The 22,706-nt window shown below is 44.8% G+C and overlaps 1 protein-coding gene across 4 annotated transcripts in view; it reads left to right on the top strand.

Annotated features, from left to right (window-relative positions):
• The window catches only part of LOC135533274 (mucin-12-like), a 41,374-nt gene extending 18,883 nt beyond the window's left edge, over positions 1–22,491 (top strand). The window contains exons 14-19 of one of the 4 annotated variants that reach the window (XM_064960676.1): positions 1,708–1,876; positions 2,905–3,065; positions 3,258–3,448; positions 11,185–11,285; positions 11,407–11,505; positions 20,419–22,491. In XM_064960676.1, coding sequence (XP_064816748.1) covers positions 1,708–1,876; positions 2,905–3,065; positions 3,258–3,448; positions 11,185–11,285; positions 11,407–11,505; positions 20,419–20,600 — 903 coding nt within the window. In that variant the 3' untranslated portion in view covers positions 20,601–22,491. Of the gene's footprint in view, positions 1–364; positions 1,688–1,707; positions 1,877–2,904; positions 3,066–3,257; positions 3,449–5,117; positions 5,901–11,184; positions 11,286–11,406; positions 11,506–20,418 lie in introns of those variants that run through there. The other 3 variants (XM_064960677.1, XM_064960679.1, XM_064960678.1) reach the window with 3 other exon arrangements.
• Positions 22,492–22,706: the final 215 nt, after the last annotated feature.

Raw genomic sequence — 22,706 nt, 5'->3', positions numbered from 1 at the left:
AACAGCTTTGCCTACATAGCATATTTACCGTAGGATCTTTTAAAGGCATGCTTCTGGAGTAGAGGTCGACCGATTATGACTTTTCAATGCCGATGCCGATTATTGGAAGGCCAAAAAAGCCGATGCCGATTAATCGGCCAATTTTTATTTATTTATTTATTTGTAATAATGTCAATTTACAACAATACTGAATTAACACTTATTTTAACTTAATATAATACATGAATAAAATCAATTTAGCCTCAAGTAAATAATGAAACATGTTCAATTTGGTTTAAATAATGCAAAAACAAAGTGTTGGAGAAGAAAGTAAAAGTGCAATATGTGCTATGTAAGAAAGCTAATGTTTCAGTTCCTTGCTCAGAACATGAGAACATATGAAAGCTGGTGGTTCCTTTTAACATGAGTCTTCAATATTCCCAGGTAAGAAGTTTTAGGTTGTAGTTATTATAGGAATTATAGGACTATTTCCCACTATACCATTTGTATTTCATTAACCTTTGACTATTGGATGTTCTTATAGGCACTTTAGTATTGCCAGTGTAACAGTATAGTATAGCAGTATAGCTTCCGTCCCTCTCCTCGCTCCTCCCCGGGCTCGAACCAGCAACATAACGACAACAGCTACCATCGAAGCAGCGTTGCCCATGCAGAGCAAGGGGAACAACTACTAGAAGGCTCAGAGCGAGTGATGTTTGAAACGCTATTAGCACGTGCTAACTAGCTAGCCATTTCACTTCGGTTACACCAGCCTTATCTCGGGAGATGATAGGCTTGAAGTTATAAACAGTGCAATGCTTGATGCACAACGAAGAGCTGCTGGCAAAACGCACAAAAGTGCTGTTTGAATGAATGTTTACGCGCCTGCTTCTGCCTACCACCACTCAGTCAGATACTTAGATGCTTGTATGATTGTATGCTCAGTCAGATTATATGCAACACAGGACACGCTAGATAATATCTAGTAATATCATCAACCATGTGTAGTTACCTAGTGATTATGGTTGATTGTTTTTTATGAGATAAGTTTAATGCTAGCTAGCAACTTACCTTGGCTTACTGCATTCGCGTAACAGGCAGGCTCCTCGTGGAGTGAAATGAGAGGCAGGTGGTTAGAGCGTTGGACTAGTTAACTGTAAGGTTGCAAGATTGGATCCCCCGAGCTGACAAGGTGAGAATCTGTCGTTCTGCCCCTGAACAGGTCAGTTAACCCACCGTTCCTAGGCCGTCATTGAGTTTGAGTTATTTTTACAGGGACAGTGCACATTAATCAACGTTTCAGTAAAAGTGCCGGTTTTAGCCAGCCGGCTAATTTTCAACCGCAGTCCCTTGAAAATAAGAATGTGTTCTTAACTGACTTGCCTAGTTAAATAAAGGTATAAATGAACTTGAAATCGGCCCTAATTAATCGGCCATTCCGATTAATTGGTCGACCTCTATTCTGGATTTTGTAAATGAGACGCTTTATCGACTTCCCCAGAGTCAGATGAACTCGTGGATACCATTTTTATGTCTCGGTGCAGTTTGAACGTAGTTGCTAACTAGCGTTAGCATAATGACTAGAAGTCTATGGTATCTGCTAGCAGAGATCCTAAAGTATCCCTTTAATTTGTAGACGGTAACACCTCTTACATGGTTGTCCTGTGAATCGTTGGTACATGGCTGTCCTGTGAATCGTTGGTACATGGCTGTCCTGTGACTTGTCAGCCTCTGGCAGATGATCTGATGTCGGTGATGCTGACTAAGCTGAAGACTGAGAGGACTGAGCTGCCTGGGTCTCACCTCCAGGCTCTGGTTAGAGTCTACACTGCTCTGTGCCGACGGAGGAGGGACTGGGACAGAGCACATATCCTGGCCTACAGCATCCTTAGAGAAGGTAACTCATCCTGGCCTACAGCGTCCTTAGAGAAGGTAACACATCCAGGCCTACGGCGTCCTTAGAGAAGGTAACACATCCTGGCCTACGGCGTCCTTAGAGAAGGTAACACATCCTGGCTTACAGCATCCTTAGAGAAGGTATCACATCCTGGCCTACAGCGTCCTTAGAGAAGGTATCACATCCAGGCCTACAGTGTCCTTAGAGAAGGTACGGCGTCCTTAGAGAAGGTAACACATCCTGGCCTACGGCGTCCTTAGAGAAGGTAACACATCCTGGCTTACAGCATCCTTAGAGAAGGTATCACATCCAGGCCTACAGTGTCCTTAGAGAAGGTACGGCGTCCTTAGAGAAGGTAACACATCCTGGCCTACGGCGTCCTTAGAGAAGGTAACACATCCTGGCCTACAGCATCCTTAGAGAAGGTATCACATCCAGGCCTACAGCGTCCTTAGAGAAGGTATCACATCCTGGCCTACAGCGTCCTTAGAGAAGGTATCACATCCAGGCCTACAGTGTCCTTAGAGAAGGTACGGCGTCCTTAGAGAAGGTAACACATCCTGGCCTACGGCGTCCTTAGAGAAGGTAACACATCCTGGCTTACAGCATCCTTAGAGAAGGTATCACATCCAGGCCTACAGTGTCCTTAGAGAAGGTACGGCGTCCTTAGAGAAGGTACGGCGTCCTTAGAGAAGGTATCACATCCAGGCTTACAGTGTCCTTAGAGAAGGTACGGCGTCCATAGGGAAGGTATCACATCCAGGCTTACAGTGTCCTTAGAGAAGGTACGGCGTCCTTAGAGAAGGTAACATGGCTTCATTGAATAGCTTGAGTTGACTGACGTCACGTGACTTCACAGCTTGAGTTGACTGACGTCACGTGACTCCGCGGCTTGAGTTGACTGACATCACGTGACTCCGCGGCTTGAGTTGACTGACGTCACGTGACTCCGCGGCTTGAGTTGACTGACGTCACGTGACTTCGCCGCTTGAGTTGACATTGTTTCTGTTCTTCTTTCCTCCCCCCAGATTTCCCTGAGTCAACCAAGCTGGTTCTGTTCATGGTGACCACATGGCCCAATGTGTTCTCCTGCAGGACTGTAGTGTGCCAGGCCATCCACACGGTCACCAAGGTCAAAGCTCAAGGAGAGGTGCTCCACTGCCTAACTGCTTACCTGGGATGGGAGACGGTATGGCATCTCTGTCATCTTGGTCTGTGGTCATGAACAGGTTTACTGTTGTCTATTGGTCTCCGCCTTTTGATCAATTACCAGAGGGAAGAGTTGTCAGTATTCCGTCCCTGAGAAGGCCATTTCCTGTTTGTGTATTGTGAAGCTTGGCGTAACATCTGTTTGGACTTCATGCCATGTCTGTGTCCCCAGAGTCCTCCTAGTGACGTGGATCAGTTGGTGTCCCGCACGTTGACGTCCGTCAGAGCTGCAGCTGAGATGACCTTCCAGAAACACCCGCGACAGGGACAGGACCTGAACCCCGTTGCCTGGCAACACGTCTTCGCCCTGGAGCTGCTCTGTTCTCATACACACTGGAAGTGGACCCATGACAACCTACTGAGGTAGAAAGCAGGCCTGCTATTGGTTGTTGTTGACTGCCACAGCTGGACTGAAATTCACCAGCAAACAAAACAATGCAGACAAAACCAGATGCATACATTTAGCAAACTCTTTTAATGTCATTATGAGCGTCCAGATAAATATTAATCTAGCTAGACAGCATGTGTGGGGGGGAAACGACCTAAAATGATTTTGTGAAGCTGGTTAGAGATGGTTAGATAATGTATGTATCTAACTCAGTTAGCCCCATTTGACTGCAGATGTCACTTTTTAGGTGACCTCACCAAATTCACACAGAAATGCGAGTTATAGATCTGTCATTTGTCATTGAAAGCCAGTCTAAGAAGAGGTAGATCTATTCTATGTTACTATTTCTATGCTTCTGGTCTAAAGTTGTTTTTTTTTTAATGTCTTTTACTTTCGGTTTTGTACACCGGCTGTAAACAGTTATGGAAAATATGGTTAAAAGATTTAGATGGTACAATGATTCTCTACACTATACAGTCGTGGCCTAAAGTTTTGAGAATGACACATATTACCACAAAGTCTGCTGCTTCAGTGTCTTTAGATATTTTTGTCAGATGTTGCTATGGATACTGAAGTATAATTACAAGCATTTCATACGTGTCAAAGGCTTTTATTGTCAATTACATGAAGTTGATGCAAAGAGTCAATATTTGCAGTGTTGAGCCTTCTTTTTCAAGACCTCCTCAATCCGCCCTGGCATGCTGTCAATTAACTTCTGGGCCACATCCTGACTGATGGCAGCCCATTCTTGCATAATCAATGTTTGGAGTTTGTCAGAATTTGTGGGTTTTTGTTTGTCCACCCATCTCTTTAGGATTGACCACAAGGTCTCAATGGGATTAAGGTCTGGGGAGTTTCCTGGCCATGGACCCAAAATATCGATATTTTGTTCCCCGAGCAACTTAGTTATCACTTTTGCCTTATGGCAAGGTGCTCCATCATGCTAGAAAAGGCATTGTTCGTCACCAAACTGTTCCTGGATGGTTGGGAGAAGTTGCTCTCGGAGGATGTGTTGGTACCATTCTTTATTCATAGCTGTGTTCTTAGGCAACATTGTGAGTGAGCCCACTCCCTTGGCTGAGAAGCAACCCCACACATGAATGGTCTCAGGATGCTTTACTGTTGGCATGACACAGGACTGATGGTAGCGCTCCCCTTGTCTTCTCCGGACAAGCTTTTTTCCAGATGCCCCAAACAATCGGAAAGGGGATTCATCAGAGAAAATGACTTTAACCCAGTCCTCAGCAGTCCATCGCTGTACCTTTTGCAGAATATCAGTCCCTGATGTTTTTCCTGGATAGAAGTGGCTTCTTTGCTGCCCTTCTTGACACCAGGCCGTCCTCCAAAATTCTTCTCCTCACTGTGCATGCAGATGCACTCACACCTGCCTGCTGCCATTCATGAGCAAGCTCTGTACTGGTGGTGCCCCGATCCCGCAGCTGAATCAACTTTAGGAGACGGTCCTGGCGCTTGCTGGACTTTCTTGGGCACCCTGAAGCCTTCTTCACAACAATTGAACCGCTCTCCTTGAAGTTCTCGATGATCTGATAATTTGATTTAGGTGCAATCTTACTGGCAGCAATATCCTTGCCTGTGAAGCCCTTTTTGTGCAAAGCAATGATGACGGCATGTGTTTCCTTGCAGGTAACCATGGTTGACAGAGGAAGAACAATGATTCCAAGCACCACCCTCCTTTTGAAGCTTCAAGTCTGTTATTCGAACTCAATCAGCATGACAGAGCCTTGTCCTCGTCAACACTCACACCTGTGTTAATGAGAGAATCACTGACATGATGTCAGCTGGTCCTTTTGTAGCAGGGCTGAAATGCAGTGGAAATGTTTTTTGGGGGAATACAGTTCATTTGCATGGCAAAGAGGGACTTTGCAATGAATTGCAATTCATCTGATCACTCTTCATTACATTATGGAGTATATGCAAATGTCCATCATACAAACTGAGGCAGCAGACTTTGAAAACTAATATCTGTCATTCTCCAGACTTTCAGCCACAACCTGTATCACCATATCAGTCAGTGGAGATAGAGACAACATGACAGACTGTAGACAGTAGATACAGTATGTAGGAGTGTGTTTATCAGTCAGATAGAGACAACATGACAGACTGTAGACAGTAGATACAGTATGTAGGAGTGTGTTTATCAGTCAGATAGAGACAACATGACAGACTGTAGACAGTAGATACAGTATGTAGGAGTGTGTTTATCAGAGACAACATGACAGACTGTAGACAGTAGATACAGTATGTAGGAGTGTGTTTATCAGAGACAACATGACAGACTATAGACAGTAGATACAGTATGTAGGAGTGTGTTTATCAGTCAGACAACATGACAGACTGTAGACAGTAGATACAGTATGTAGGAGTGTGTTTATCAGAGACAACATGACAGACTGTAGACAGTAGATACAGTATGTAGGAGTGTGTTTATCAGAGACAACATGACAGACTGTAGACAGTAGATACAGTATGTAGGAGTGTGTTTATCAGAGACAACATGACAGACTGTAGACAGTAGATACAGTATGTAGGAGTGTGTTTATCAGAGACAACATGACAGACTGTAGACAGTAGATACAGTATGTAGGAGTGTGTTTATCAGAGACAACATGACAGACTGTAGACAGTAGATACAGTATGTAGGAGTGTGTTTATCAGAGACAACATGACAGACTGTAGACAGTAGATACAGTATGTAGGAGTGTGTTTATCAGTCAGATAGAGACAACATGACAGACTGTAGACAGTAGATACAGTATGTAGGAGTGTGTTTATCAGTCAGATAGAGACAACATGACAGACTGTAGACAGTAGATACAGTATGTAGGAGTGTGTTTATCAGAGACAACATGACAGACTGTAGACAGTAGATACAGTATGTAGGAGTGTGTTTATCAGAGACAACATGACAGACTGTAGACAGTAGATACAGTATGTAGGAGTGTGTTTATCAGTCAGACAACATGACAGACTGTAGACAGTAGATACAGTATGTAGGAGTGTGTTTATCAGAGACAACATGACAGACTGTAGACAGTAGATACAGTATGTAGGAGTGTGTTTATCAGAGACAACATGACAGACTGTAGACAGTAGATACAGTATGTAGGAGTGTGTTTATCAGAGACAACATGACAGACTGTAGACAGTAGATACAGTATGTAGGAGTGTGTTTATCAGTCAGACAACATGACAGACTGTAGACAGTAGATACAGTATGTAGGAGTGTGTTTATCAGAGACAACATGACAGACTGTAGACAGTAGATACAGTATGTAGGAGTGTGTTTATCAGAGACAACATGACAGACTGTAGACAGTAGATACAGTATGTAGGAGTGTGTTTATCAGAGACAACATGACAGACTGTAGACAGTAGATACAGTATGTAGGAGTGTGTTTATCAGAGACAACATGACAGACTGTAGACAGTAGATACAGTATGTAGGAGTGTGTTTATCAGAGACAACATGACAGACTGTAGACAGTAGATACAGTATGTAGGAGTGTGTTTATCAGAGACAACATGACAGACTGTAGACAGTAGATACAGTATGTAGGAGTGTGTTTATCAGAGACAACATGACAGACTGTAGACAGTAGATACAGTATGTAGGAGTGTGTTTATCAGAGACAACATGACAGACTGTAGACAGTAGATACAGTATGTAGGAGTGTGTTTATCAGAGACAACATGGCAGACTGTAGACAGTAGATACAGTATGTAGGAGTGTGTTTATCAGTCAGATAGAGACAACATGACAGACTGTAGACAGTAGATACAGTTTGTAGGAGTGTGTTTATCAGATAGAGACAACATGGCAGACTGTAGACAGTAGATACAGTATGTAGGAGTGTGTTTATCAGTCAGACAACATGACAGACTGTAGACAGTAGATACAGTATGTAGGAGTGTGTTTATCAGAGACAACATGACAGACTGTAGACAGTAGATACAGTATGTAGGAGTGTGTTTATCAGAGACAACATGACAGACTGTAGACAGTAGATACAGTATGTAGGAGTGTGTTTATCAGAGACAACATGACAGACTGTAGACAGTAGATACAGTATGTAGGAGTGTGTTTATCAGAGACAACATGACAGACTGTAGACAGTAGATACAGTATGTAGGAGTGTGTTTATCAGAGACAACATGACAGACTGTAGACAGTAGATACAGTATGTAGGAGTGTGTTTATCAGAGACAACATGACAGACTGTAGACAGTAGATACAGTATGTAGGAGTGTGTTTATCAGAGACAACATGACAGACTGTAGACAGTAGATACAGTATGTAGGAGTGTGTTTATCAGAGACAACATGACAGACTGTAGACAGTAGATACAGTATGTAGGAGTGTGTTTATCAGAGACAACATGGCAGACTGTAGACAGTAGATACAGTATGTAGGAGTGTGTTTATCAGTCAGATAGAGACAACATGACAGACTGTAGACAGTAGATACAGTTTGTAGGAGTGTGTTTATCAGATAGAGACAACATGGCAGACTGTAGACAGTAGATACAGTATGTAGGAGTGTGTTTATCAGTCAGATAGAGACAACATGACAGACTGTAGACAGTAGATACAGTATGTAGGAGTGTGTTTATCAGAGACAACATGACAGACTGTAGACAGTAGATACAGTATGTAGGAGTGTGTTTATCAGAGACAACATGACAGACTGTAGACAGTAGATACAGTATGTAGGAGTGTGTTTATCAGAGACAACATGACAGACTGTAGACAGTAGATACAGTATGTAGGAGTGTGTTTATCAGAGACAACATGACAGACTGTAGACAGTAGATACAGTATGTAGGAGTGTGTTTATCAGAGACAACATGACAGACTGTAGACAGTAGATACAGTATGTAGGAGTGTGTTTATCAGAGACAACATGACAGACTGTAGACAGTAGATACAGTATGTAGGAGTGTGTTTATCAGAGACAACATGACAGACTGTAGACAGTAGATACAGTATGTAGGAGTGTGTTTATCAGAGACAACATGGCAGACTGTAGACAGTAGATACAGTATGTAGGAGTGTGTTTATCAGTCAGATAGAGACAACATGACAGACTGTAGACAGTAGATACAGTTTGTAGGAGTGTGTTTATCAGATAGAGACAACATGGCAGACTGTAGACAGTAGATACAGTATGTAGGAGTGTGTTTATCAGTCAGATAGAGACAACATGACAGACTGTAGACAGTAGATACAGTATGTAGGAGTGTGTTTATCAGAGACAACATGACAGACTGTAGACAGTAGATACAGTATGTAGGAGTGTGTTTATCAGAGACAACATGACAGACTGTAGACAGTAGATACAGTATGTAGGAGTGTGTTTATCAGAGACAACATGACAGACTGTAGACAGTAGATACAGTATGTAGGAGTGTGTTTATCAGAGACAACATGACAGACTGTAGACAGTAGATACAGTATGTAGGAGTGTGTTTATCAGAGACAACATGACAGACTGTAGACAGTAGATACAGTATGTAGGAGTGTGTTTATCAGAGACAACATGACAGACTGTAGACAGTAGATACAGTATGTAGGAGTGTGTTTATCAGAGACAACATGACAGACTGTAGACAGTAGATACAGTATGTAGGAGTGTGTTTATCAGAGACAACATGGCAGACTGTAGACAGTAGATACAGTATGTAGGAGTGTGTTTATCAGTCAGATAGAGACAACATGACAGACTGTAGACAGTAGATACAGTTTGTAGGAGTGTGTTTATCAGATAGAGACAACATGGCAGACTGTAGACAGTAGATACAGTATGTAGGAGTGTGTTTATCAGAGACAACATGACAGACTGTAGACAGTAGATACAGTATGTAGGAGTGTGTTTATCAGAGACAACATGACAGACTGTAGACAGTAGATACAGTATGTAGGAGTGTGTTTATCAGTCAGACAACATGACAGACTGTAGACAGTAGATACAGTATGTAGGAGTGTGTTTATCAGAGACAACATGACAGACTGTAGACAGTAGATACAGTATGTAGGAGTGTGTTTATCAGTCAGATAGAGACAACATGACAGACTGTAGACAGTAGATACAGTATGTAGGAGTGTGTTTATCAGAGACAACATGACAGACTGTAGACAGTAGATACAGTATGTAGGAGTGTGTTTATCAGTCAGATAGAGACAACATGACAGACTGTAGACAGTAGATACAGTATGTAGGAGTGTGTTTATCAGTCAGATAGAGACAACATGACAGACTGTAGACAGTAGATACAGTATGTAGGAGTGTGTTTATCAGAGACAACATGACAGACTGTAGACAGTAGATACAGTATGTAGGAGTGTGTTTATCAGTCAGATAGAGACAACATGACAGACTGTAGACAGTAGATACAGTATGTAGGAGTGTGTTTATCAGTCAGATAGAGACAACATGACAGACTGTAGACAGTAGATACAGTATGTAGGAGTGTGTTTATCAGTGGATATAGAGACAACATGACAGACTGTAGACAGTAGATACAGTATGTAGGAGTGTGTTTATCAGAGACAACATGACAGACTGTAGACAGTAGATACAGTATGTAGGAGTGTGTTTATCAGTCAGACAACATGACAGACTGTAGACAGTAGATACAGTATGTAGGAGTGTGTTTATCAGTCAGATAGAGACAACATGACAGACTGTAGACAGTAGATACAGTATGTAGGAGTGTGTTTATCAGTCAGATAGAGACAACATGACAGACTGTAGACAGTAGATACAGTATGTAGGAGTGTGTTTATCAGAGACAACATGACAGACTGTAGACAGTAGATACAGTATGTAGGAGTGTGTTTATCAGAGACAACATGACAGACTGTAGACAGTAGATACAGTATGTAGGAGTGTGTTTATCAGAGACAACATGACAGACTGTAGACAGTAGATACAGTATGTAGGAGTGTGTTTATCAGAGACAACATGACAGACTGTAGACAGTAGATACAGTATGTAGGAGTGTGTTTATCAGAGACAACATGACAGACTGTAGACAGTAGATACAGTATGTAGGAGTGTGTTTATCAGAGACAACATGACAGACTGTAGACAGTAGATACAGTATGTAGGAGTGTGTTTATCAGAGACAACATGACAGACTGTAGACAGTAGATACAGTATGTAGGAGTGTGTTTATCAGAGACAACATGACAGACTGTAGACAGTAGATACAGTATGTAGGAGTGTGTTTATCATTCAGACAACATGACAGACTGTAGACAGTAGATACAGTATGTAGGAGTGTGTTTATCAGTCAGACAACATGACAGACTGTAGACAGTAGATACAGTATGTAGGAGTGTGTTTATCAGTCAGACAACATGACAGACTGTAGACAGTAGATACAGTATGTAGGAGTGTGTTTATCAGTCAGATAGAGACAACATGACAGACTGTAGACAGTAGATACAGTATGTAGGAGTGTGTTTATCAGAGACAACATGACAGACTGTAGACAGTAGATACAGTATGTAGGAGTGTGTTTATCAGTCAGATAGAGACAACATGACAGACTGTAGACAGTAGATACAGTATGTAGGAGTGTGTTTATCAGAGACAACATGACAGACTGTAGACAGTAGATACAGTATGTAGGAGTGTGTTTATCAGTCAGTGAATCGTGGCCTTGGTGTGTTGTTGTTCTGTTTAAAGTACAGAGCTGTGGCCGATGATGAACTCCTGGGTGACCCAGCCCAGGTCAAGACAAACACCCATCCAGGATGTCACTGTGGCAGCGGTCCTCAGACTCATAGGTGGGTGGTGTTTTGTTTTTGTACAATTTTTTTTTTCTTTCATGAAACTCTTTTTTTTTTTTTTTTACATATATAATTTGTACTGACCAATGAAGTGTAACCATGAGAACCACCTCGTTAGGGCGCCTCGGGCAGCTCGGAATAAAGGAGAGATGCGGCTCGTCTGTGAAGAACATCGCCGGGGTCATCAACACATTCGCCAGACACGGACAGGCAGAAGGTAACCGTCTACTGTAAGGCTGAAATGGTCCATCTATATTTCACCAGTCATTCTACTCAGACGGACTAACATCCCAGTCACTTTAACCCGGCAGAATATCTGTTGTCAGGGTGGATATACAGCCTGGGCTGAATGTGTGTAGTTCAATGCTTCAGGGTGGATATACTGCCTGGGCTGACTGTGTGTAGTTCAATGTTTCAGGGTGGATATACTGCCTGGGCTGACTGTGTGTAGTTCAATGTTTCAGGGTGAATATACTGCCTGGGCTGACTGTGTGTAGTTCAATGCTTCAGGGTGGATATACTGCCAGGGCTGAATGTGTGTAGTTCAATGTTTCAGGGTGGATATACTGCCTGGGCTGAATGTGTAGTTCAATGCTTCAGGGTGGATATACTGCCTGGGCTGACTGTGTGTAGATCAATGCTTCAGGGTGGATATACTGCCTGGGCTGACTGGGTGTAGTTCAATGCTTCAGGGTGGATATACTGCCTGGGCTGAATGTGTAGTTCAATGCTTCAGGGTGGATATACTGCCTGGGCTGAATGTGTGTAGGTCAATGCTTCAGGGTGGATATACTGCCTGGGCTGAATGTGTAGTTCAATGCTTCAGGGTGGATATACTGCCTGGGCTGACTGTGTGTAGTTCAATGCTTCAGGGTGGATATACTGCCTGGGCTGAATGTGTGTAGTTCAATGCTTCAGGGTGGATATACTGCCTGGGCTGAATGTGTGTAGTTCAATGCTTCAGGGTGGATATACTGCCTGGGCTGAATGTGTGTAGTTCAATGTTTCAGGGTGGATATACTGCCTGGGCTGACTGTGTGTAGTTCAATGCTTCAGGGTGGATATACTGCCAGGGCTGACTGTGTGTAGGTCAATGCTTCAGGGTGGATATACTGCCTGGGCTGACTGTGTAGTTCAATGATCAGGGTGGATATACTGCCTGGGCTGAATGTGTGTAGTTCAATGTTTCAGGGTGAATATACTGCCTGGGCTGACTGTGTGTAGTTCAATGCTTCAGGGTGGATATACTGCCTGGGCTGACTGTGTAGTTCAATGCTTCAGGGTGGATATACTGCCTGGGCTGACTGTGTGTAGTTCAATGCTTCAGGGTGGATATACTGCCAGGGCTGACTGTGTGTAGTTCAATGCTTCAGGGTGGATATACTGCCTGGGCTGAATGTGTGTAGTTCAATGTTTCAGGGTGGATATACTGCCTGGGCTGACTGTGTGTAGTTCAATGCTTCAGGGTGGATATACTGCCTGGGCTGAATGTGTAGTTCAATGCTTCAGGGTGGATATACTGCCTGGGCTGACTGTGTGTAGTTCAATGCTTCAGGGTGGCTATACTGCCTGGGCTGAATGTGTGTAGTTCAATGCTTCAGGGTGGATATACTGCCTGGGCTGAATGTGTGTAGTTCAATGCTTCAGGGTGGATATACTGCCTGGGCTGAATGGGTGTAGTTCAATGCTTCAGGGTGAATATACTGCCTGGGCTGAATGTGTGTAGGTCAATGTTTCAGGGTGGATATACTGCCTGGGCTGACTGGGTGTAGTTCAATGCTTCAGGGTGGATATACTGCCTGGGCTGACTGTGTGTAGTTCAATGCTTCAGGGTGGATATACTGCCTGGTCTGAATGTGTGTAGTTCAAGGCTTCAGGGTGAATATACTGCCTGGGCTGAATGTGTGTAGTTCAATGTTTCAGGGTAGATATACTGCCTGGGCTGACTGTGTGTAGTTCAATGCTTCAGGGTGGATATACTGCCTGGGCTGACTGTGTGTAGGTCAATGCTTCAGGGTGGATATACTGCCTGGGCTGAATGTGTGTAGTTCAATGCTTCAGGGTGGATATACTGCCTGGGCTGAATGTGTGTAGTTCAATGCTTCAGGGTGGATATACTGCCTGGGCTGAATGTGTAGTTCAATGCTTCAGGGTGGATATACTGCCTGGGCTGAATGTGTGTAGTTGAATGCTTCAGGGTGGATATACTGCCTGGGCTGACTGTGTGTAGTTCAATGCTTCAGGGTGGATATACTGCCTGGGCTGACTGTGTGTAGTTCATTGTTTCAGGGTGGATATACTGCCTGGGCTGACTGTGTGTAGTTCAATGCTTCAGGGTGGCTATACTGCCTGGGCTGAATGTGTGTAGTTCAATGCTTCAGGGTGGATATACTGCCTGGGCTGACTGTGTGTAGTTCAATGTTTCAGGGTGGATATACTGCCTGGGCTGACTGTGTGTAGTTCAATGTTTCAGGGTGAATATACTGCCAGGGCTGAATGTGTGTAGATCAATGTTTCAGGGTGAATATACTGCCAGGGCTGAATGTGTGTAGTTCAATGCTTCAGGGTGGATATACTGCCAGGGCTGACTGTGTGTAGTTCAATGTTTCAGGGTGAATATACTGCCAGGGCTGAATGTGTGTAGATCAATGCTTCAGGGTGAATATACTGCCAGGGCTGAATGTGTGTAGTTCAATGTTTCAGGGTGAATATACTGCCTGGGCTGACTGTGTGTAGTTCAATGTTTCAGGGTGAATATACTGCCAGGGCTGAATGTGTGTAGTTCAATGCTTCAGGGTGAATATACTGCCAGGGCTGAATGTGTGTAGTTCAATGTTTCAGGGTGAATATACTGCCTGGGCTGAATGTGTGTAGTTCAATGTTTCAGGGTGGATATACTGCCTGGGCTGAATGTGTGTAGTTCAATGTTTCAGGGTGGATATACTGCCTGGGCTGAATGTGTGTAGTTCAAGGCTTCAGGGTAGATATACTGCCAGGGCTGACTGTGTGTAGTTCAAGGCTTCAGGGTGGATATACTGCCTGGGCTGAATGTGGCTAGCGAGCTAAACTATGACTGGGCACAATAGTATGAATCTGCAGGTAGCTAAAGCTAACAGACGAGGGTCAACGTTAGCTAGCTGACATTAGGTTATAACTAGCAACGCGAATGGATTTCTAATTCAAATCATATTACTACACAGATTATACACGTAACATTAGCTAGCGAGCCAGCAAGCTAACGTTTGCTAGCTAACTAACAGTACACTTTAGCTTGCAATAAAAACACATTTCTGACAAAAATTTAAGAACTTATATCTGAAATTGTAGTTAGACTCTTACATGGAGGAACGTTTCACAGCAGACTGGAACCATGTTTAACTCCGGTTTGTTTTTAGCGACATCTTGTTTGGCCGGTGTTGTGTCAAGTCACTCTGGTTCACACTGACTGTGGCGTGTGGAGAAAGTAGCCCATCACTTGTTCCAACTGATCTGTCGATAGCGCCTGCTACATTCAGGGTTTCAATGTTGTTGAGAAAAGTAGAAAAACATTTGTAGTTCTCGATGGCTAACGTTATATCTTTCAAAAACGGTGTGGTAGAAAGGACTGTCAACACATACTGAACAGCTCACGTTATAGACAGAAGCATGCGGCATGGTAGACCAATCCAAACTCCTCTCCTGGCATGTCCAGCCCATTCATTATCTCAGCCAATCATGGCTAGCAGGAAGGTTCCTGCCTTTTTGTGGCTAAACCAACAAGGCTCGTAATTTAACAATTTTATTATTATTTATGGATGGAATACAAGTTTGTTATTAAGGTACATGAAAGTTCCAGAAGGTATTTCTGCCCCAAAAAATGCATTTTGATTTAAAATAAAAAATGTTTACGTTTACAAATGCCGCTTCTGTGCCGTGGGACATGCAGTGCCGTGGGACATGCAGTGCCGTGGGACATGCAGTGCCGTGGGACATGCAGTGCCGTGGGACATGCAGTGCCGTGGGACATGCAGTGCCGTGGGACATGCAGTGCCGTGGGACATGCAGTGCCGTGGGACATGCAGTGCCGTGGGACATGCAGTGCCGTGGGACATGCAGTGCCGTGGGACATGCAGTGCCTTCAGAATGTATTCAGATGCCTTGACTTTTGTTACAGCCTTATTCTAAATGGATTACTGTTGTTTTCCCCCTCATCTTCTACACACGATACCCCATAATGACGTCACGATACCCCATAATGACGTCACGATACCCCATAATGACGTCACGATACCCCATAATGACGTCACGATACCCCATAATGACAAAGCAACAAAAAAAGGTTGACATTTTGTTAATTTATAAAAAAATAAAAAAACTGAAAACATTTACATAAGTACATAAGTATTCTTGGGTATGACACTACAAGCTTGGCACACCTGTATTTGGGGAGTTTCTCCCATTTCTTCTCTGCAGATCCTCAAGCTCTGTCAGGTTGGATGGGGAGAGTCACTGCACAGCTATTTTCAGGTCTCCAGAGATGTTTAGATCAGGTTCAAGTCCGGGCTTTGGCTGGGCTACTCAAGGACATTCAGAGACTTGTCCCGAAGCCACTCCTGCATTGTCTTGGCTGTGTGCTTTCATCGTTGTCCTGATGGAAGGTGAACCTCGATCCTGACTAGTCTCCCAGTCCCTGCCGCTGGAAAAACATCCCCACAGCATGATGCTGCCACCACCATGCTTCACCGGAGAGATGGTGCCAGGTTTCCTCCAGACATGATGCTGCCACCACCATGCTTCACCGTAGAGATGGTGACAGGTTTCCTCCAGACATGATGCTGCCACCACCATGCTTCATCGTAGAGATGGTGACAGGTTTCCTCCAGACATGATGCTGCCACCACCATGCTTCACCGGAGAGATGGTGCCAGGTTTCCTCCAGACATGATGCTGCCACCACCATGCTTCACCGTAGAGATGGTGCCAGGTTTCCTCCAGACATGATGCTGCTACCACCATGCTTCACCGTAGAGATGGTGCCAGGTTTCCTCCAGGCATGACTCTTGGCATTCAGGACAAAGTGATTCATCTTGGTTTCATCAGACCAGAGAATCTTTTTTTCTCATGGTCTGAGTCTTTAGGTGCCTTTTGGCAAACTCCAAGCGGGCTGTCGTGTGCCTTTTACTGATGAGTGGCTTCCTTCTGGCCACTCTACCACAAAGGCCTGATTGGTGGAGTGCTGCAGAGATGGTTGTCCTTCTGGAAGGTTCTCCCATCTCCACAGAGGAACTCTGGAGCTCTGTCAGAGTGACCATTCTCCCCTGATTGCTCAGTTTGCCTGGGCTGCCAGCTCTAGGAAGAGTCTTGATGGTTCCAAACTTCTTCCATTTAATAATTATGGAGGCCAATGTGTTCTTGGGGACCAGCTGAAATGTTTTGGTACCCTTCTACAGATCTGTGCCTGAACACAATCCAGTTTCGGAGCTCTACGGACAATTTAATTTGACCTCACGGCTTGGTTTTTGCTCTGACATGCACTGTCATCTGTGGGACCTCATATAGACAGGTGTGTGCCTTTCCAAATGATGTCCAATCAATTGAACAGGTGGACTCCAATCAAGTTGTAGGAACATCTCAATGATGATCAATGGAAACCGGATGCACCTGAGCTCACAATCACCCGACCGAACCCAATTGAGATGGTTTGATGAGTTGGACGGCCCAGTGAATGAAAAGCAGCCAACAAGTGCTCAGCATATGTGGGAACTCATTCAAGACTGTTGGAAAATAATTCCAGGTGAAGCTGGTTGAGAGAATGCCAAGATTTTGCAAAGCTGGCAAGGCAAAGGGTGGCTACTTTGAAGATGCTCAAATATAAAATATATTTTATTTATCACGTTCTTTTGGTTACTACATTATTCCATAGTTTTATTCCATAGTTTTGGTTACTCCATTATTCCATGTGTTTTATTCCATAGTTTTATTCCATAGTTTTATTCCTTACTACATTATTTTAGTTTTGATGTCTTTACTATTATTCAAAAAAAATTGTAAAAATAAAGAAACTCTGGAATGAGTAGGTGTCCAAACTTTTGGTAAGGTATTTCATGTTTAATTGTCTAAACCTATTATCGCTTTGTCATTATGGGGTATTGTGTGTAGACTGCTGATATTTGTATTTAATTGAATCCATTTTAGGTTAAGGCTGTAAACATAATGTGTAAGAAGTCCAGGGTTCTGATTACCTTCTGAAGGCGCTGTACACCTCGTTTCCTGATAACCCCAGTTTCTGGGTGGGATGTACTGGATGTACCTGTAACCCCAGTTTCTGGGTGGGATGTACTGGATGTACCTGTAACCCCAGTTTCTGGGTGGGATGTACTGGATGTACCTGTAACCCCAGTTTCTGGGTGGGATGTACTGGATGTACCTGTAACCCCAGTTTTTGGGTGGGATGTACTGGATGTACCTGTAACCCCAGTTTCTGGGTGGGATGTACTGGATGTACCTGTAACCCCAGTTTCTGGGTGGGATGTACTGGATGTACCTGTAACCCCAGTTTCTGGGTGGGATGTACTGGATGTACCTGTAACCCCAGTTTCTGGGTGGGATGTACTGGATGTACCTGTAACCCCAGTTTCTGGGTGGGATGTACTGGATGTACCTGTAACCCCAGTTTCTGGGTGGGATGTACTGGATGTACCTGTAACCCCAGTTTCTGGGTGGGATGTACTGGATGTACCTGTAACCCCAGTTTCTGGGTGGGATGTACTGGATGTACCTGTAACCCCAGTTTCTGGGTGGGATGTACTGGATGTACCTGTAACCCCAGTTTCTGGTGGGATGTACTGGATGTACCTGTAACCCCAGTTTCTGGGTGGGATGTACTGGATGTACCTGTAACCCCAGTTTCTGGGTGGGATGTACTGGATGTACCTGTAACCCCAGTTTCTGGGCGGGATGTACTGGATGTACCTGTAACCCCAGTTTCTGGGCGGGATGTACTGGATGTACCTGTAACCCCAGTTTCTGGGCGGGATGTACTGGATGTACCTGTAACCCCAGTTTCTGGGCGGGATGTACCGGATGTACCTGTAACCCCAGTTTCTGGGCGGGATGTACCGGATGTACCTGTAACCCCAGTTTCTGGGCGGGATGTACCGGATGTACCTGTAACCCCAGTTTCTGGGCGGGATGTACCGGATGTACCTGTAACCCCAGTTTCTGGGTGGGATGTACTGGATGTACCTGTAACCCCAGTTTCTGGGTGGGATGTACTGGATGTACCTGTAACCCCAGTTTCTGGGTGGGATGTACTGTATGTACCTGTAACCCCAGTTTCTGGGTGGGATGTACTGGATGTACCTGTAACCCCAGTTTCTGGGTGGGATGTACTGGATGTACCTGTAACCCCAGTTTCTGGGTGGGATGTACTGGATGTACCTGTAACCCCAGTTTCTGGGTGGGATGTACTGTATTTACCTGTAACCCCAGTTTCTGGGTGGGATGTACTGGATGTACCTGTAACCCCAGTTTCTGGGTGGGATGTACTGGATGTACCTGTAACCCCAGTTTCTGGGTGGGATGTACTGGATGTACCTGTAACCCCAGTTTCTGGGTGGGATGTACTGGATGTACCTGTAACCCCAGTTTCTGGGTGGGATGTACTGGATGTACCTGTAACCCCAGTTTCTGGGTGGGATGTACTGGATGTACCTGTAACCCCAGTTTCTGGGTGGGATGTACTGGATGTACCTGTAACCCCAGTTTCTGGGTGGGATGTACTGGATGTACCTGTAACCCCAGTTTCTGGGTGGGATGTACTGGATGTACCTGTAACCCCAGTTTCTGGGTGGGATGTACTGGATGTACCTGTAACCCCAGTTTCTGGGTGGGATGTACTGGATGTACCTGTAACCCCAGTTTCTGGGTGGGATGTACTGGATGTACCTGTAACCCCAGTTTCTGGGTGGGATGTACTGGATGTACCTGTAACCCCAGTTTCTGGGTGGGATGTACTGGATGTACCTGTAACCCCAGTTTCTGGGTGGGATGTACTGGATGTACCTGTAACCCCAGTTTCTGGGTGGGATGTACTGGATGTACCTGTAACCCCAGTTTCTGGGTGGGATGTACTGGATGTACCTGTAACCTCAGTTTCTGGGTGGGATGTACTGTATGTACCTGTAACCCCAGTTTCTGGGTGGGATGTACTGGATGTACCTGTAACCCCAGTTTCTGGGTGGGATGTACTGGATGTACCTGTAACCCCAGTTTCTGGGTGGGATGTACTGGATGTACCTGTAACCCCAGTTTCTGGGTGGGATGTACTGGATGTACCTGTAACCCCAGTTTCTGGGTGGGATGTACTGGATGTACCTGTAACCCCAGTTTCTGGGTGGGATGTACTGGATGTACCTGTAACCCCAGTTTCTGGGTGGGATGTACTGGATGTACCTGTAACCCCAGTTTCTGGGTGGGATGTACTGGATGTACCTGTAACCCCAGTTTCTGGGTGGGATGTACTGGATGTACCTGTAACCCCAGTTTCTGGGTGGGATGTACTGGATGTACCTGTAACCCCAGTTTCTGGGTGGGATGTACTGGATGTACCTGTAACCCCAGTTTCTGGGTGGGATGTACTGGATGTACCTGTAACCCCAGTTTCTGGGTGGGATGTACTGGATGTACCTGTAACCCCAGTTTCTGGGTGGGATGTACTGGATGTACCTGTAACCCCAGTTTCTGGGTGGGATGTACTGTATTTACCTGTAACCCCAGTTTCTGGGTGGGATGTACTGGATGTACCTGTAACCCCAGTTTCTGGGTGGGATGTACTGTATTTACCTGTAACCCCAGTTTCTGGGTGGGATGTACTGTATTTACCTGTAACCCCAACTCTTCTGCTAAAAACAAAAAGTAATTCTGCTCAGACGGGACCGGGCAGACTGGACCGGGCAGACTGGACCGGGCAGACTGGACCGGGCAGACTGGACCGGGCAGACTGGACCGGGCAGACGGGACCGGGACATCTGTCCAGTCTCATCTGAGCAGAATTACTTCTTGTTTCGTTTTTACAGATGAGACTGGCCAGATCTGTGTGTCTGTATTGGACAGATGGCCAACCAATGAGTCTCTGTGATGTCATTTCCAGGTGTTCCCTGGGAGGTCCAGCTGGCAGCTGTCTACACTGTCTACGACCTGTCGCCTAGCAACCCCAAGGAGGCTCTGGCTGCGCTGGCGTCATGGCGAGGAGAGACCACCCAGCCCGTCCCCCCCGCTGTCACCAGCTGCATCACACAGATCGCCTCGCTCTGCCGACACATCAAACCCTAGTCCCTAAAACCGAGCTCCTAATCTCTAGCTCCTAACCCCTAGTCACTTAAACATAGCTCCTATTCCCTAGTCTTTAACTCCTAGCTCCTAACCCCTAGTCCCTTAAACGTAGCTCCTATTCCCTAGTCTTTAACCCCTCCACACCCCTAGCTCCTAACCCCTAGCCCCTAACCACTAGCTCCTAATCCCTAGTCCTTAAGCCTTCCACGCTCCTAACCCTTAGCTCCTAACCCCTAGGTCCTAATCCCTAGTCCTTAACACCTCCCCACCCCTAACCCCTAGCTCCTTAACCCCTAGTCTTTAGCAGCTCCACACCCCTAGCTCCTAATCCCTAGTTCTTAACACCTCCACACCCCTAACCCATAGCTCCTAATCCCTCCTAATCCCTAGCGCCTAACCCATAGCTCCTAATCCCTAGCTCCTAACCCCTCCTAATCCCTAGCTCCTAACCCCTCCTATCCCCTAGTCCTTAACCCCTCCACACCCCTAACCACTAGTCCTTAACCCTTCCACACCCCTAATCTCTAGCTCATAACCCCTATTCCTTAACCCCTCCACACCCCTAACCACTAGTTCCTAATCCCTAATCCTTAACCTTTCCATACCCCTAATCTCTAGCTCATAACCCCTAGTCCTTAACCCTTCCACACCCCTAATCTCTAGCTCATAACCCCTAGTCCTTAACCCTTCCACACCCCTAATCCCTAGCTCCTAACCCCTAGTCCTTAACCCTTCCACACCCCTAATCCCTAGCTCCTAACCCCTCCTAACCCCTAGCTCCTAATCCCGAGCTCCTAACCCCTCCTAAACCCTAGCTCCTAACCCCTAGGTCCATTGCCACTTGTACAGATCTGATAGGCAACATTCTTGGACCTAGGAAATCCTATCAGAGGACAAGGTGAAGCAGCATCCATTTGACTGTTACCTATCCATACCTTTTCAGATCTGACACCTGAACCCTGCTGTGGACTGAACTTCTGGGACTCGTTTTAATGTCCATATTATTTATCTGTTGGTTAACACATCACGTTCCCCTTGATGTTCTGTTAAGGTTCTTTATATGTTAAGCATGACTTTGTAAATATGATGTTGTATACAATATCTTCTTACTTTTGTAAATGTTTTGTAAATGTTCACTGTTACAGAGCCTATTATTTCTATTTAATTTGACAAATTAAAATCTAAGAGGTAAACATTGTTTAATAATATGATTCAATGATTGTCTCATGGAAGACTGCTCCACTTCTCCATATTGACCATCATCCATCCAGCATCCATTATCCATCATTCAGCCATCCATCCATCCATTGTTCGTCCATCATCCATCCAGCATGCATCCACCATGCATCCATCCATTGTCCGTCATTCATCCATCCTATTGTCCGTCATTCATCCATCCAGCATGCATCCATCCATTGTCCGTCATTCATCCATCCAGCATGCATCCATCATTCATCCATCCATCCATTGTCCGTCCATCATTAATTATCCATCATCCATCCAGCATGCATCCATCCATTGTCTGTCATTCATCCATCCATTGTCCGTCATTCATCCATCCAGCATGCATCCATCCATTGTCCATCATTCATCCATCCAGCATGCATCCATCATTCATCCATCCAGCATGCATCCATTATCCATCATTTATCCATCAATCAACTATCCATGCCACTGCTCTGTCTTGACCTTTAAAGGGTCATTATTACTGACCAGTCAAACTAAACTGGGATAGTGGTGAAAAGCCTGTTCTTTCTCCTTCCCATTGTGGTGATAGAAAGCCTGCCCATGATGGTACATGGAAACGCCAAGTGAAACTGGAACTATTCTAGAACATTCAATTTATATAAAAAATAAAGGTTCCGTAGAAAAAAGCAAACGTGTTCTTTTCAGAATCACCTTTATTTACCAAGTACATTTACACATACACAGTGTTACAGTGGCGATGTTAGACAACATACTCAGTGTTACCTGGTGATATGGTGCTGCTAGTGTTAGACAACATACTCAGTGTTACCTGGTGGTATGGTGCTGCTAGACAACATACTCAGTGTTACCTGGTGGTATGGTGCTGCTAGACAACATACTCAGTGTTACCTGGTGATA

Source organism: Oncorhynchus masou, unplaced genomic scaffold (genome assembly GCF_036934945.1).
Source record: "Oncorhynchus masou masou isolate Uvic2021 unplaced genomic scaffold, UVic_Omas_1.1 unplaced_scaffold_2310, whole genome shotgun sequence".
Taxonomy (NCBI): Eukaryota; Metazoa; Chordata; class Actinopteri; order Salmoniformes; family Salmonidae; genus Oncorhynchus; species Oncorhynchus masou.
Note: the sequence above shows the minus strand (reverse complement) of the source record. Positions and strands in the feature narration are given on the sequence as shown.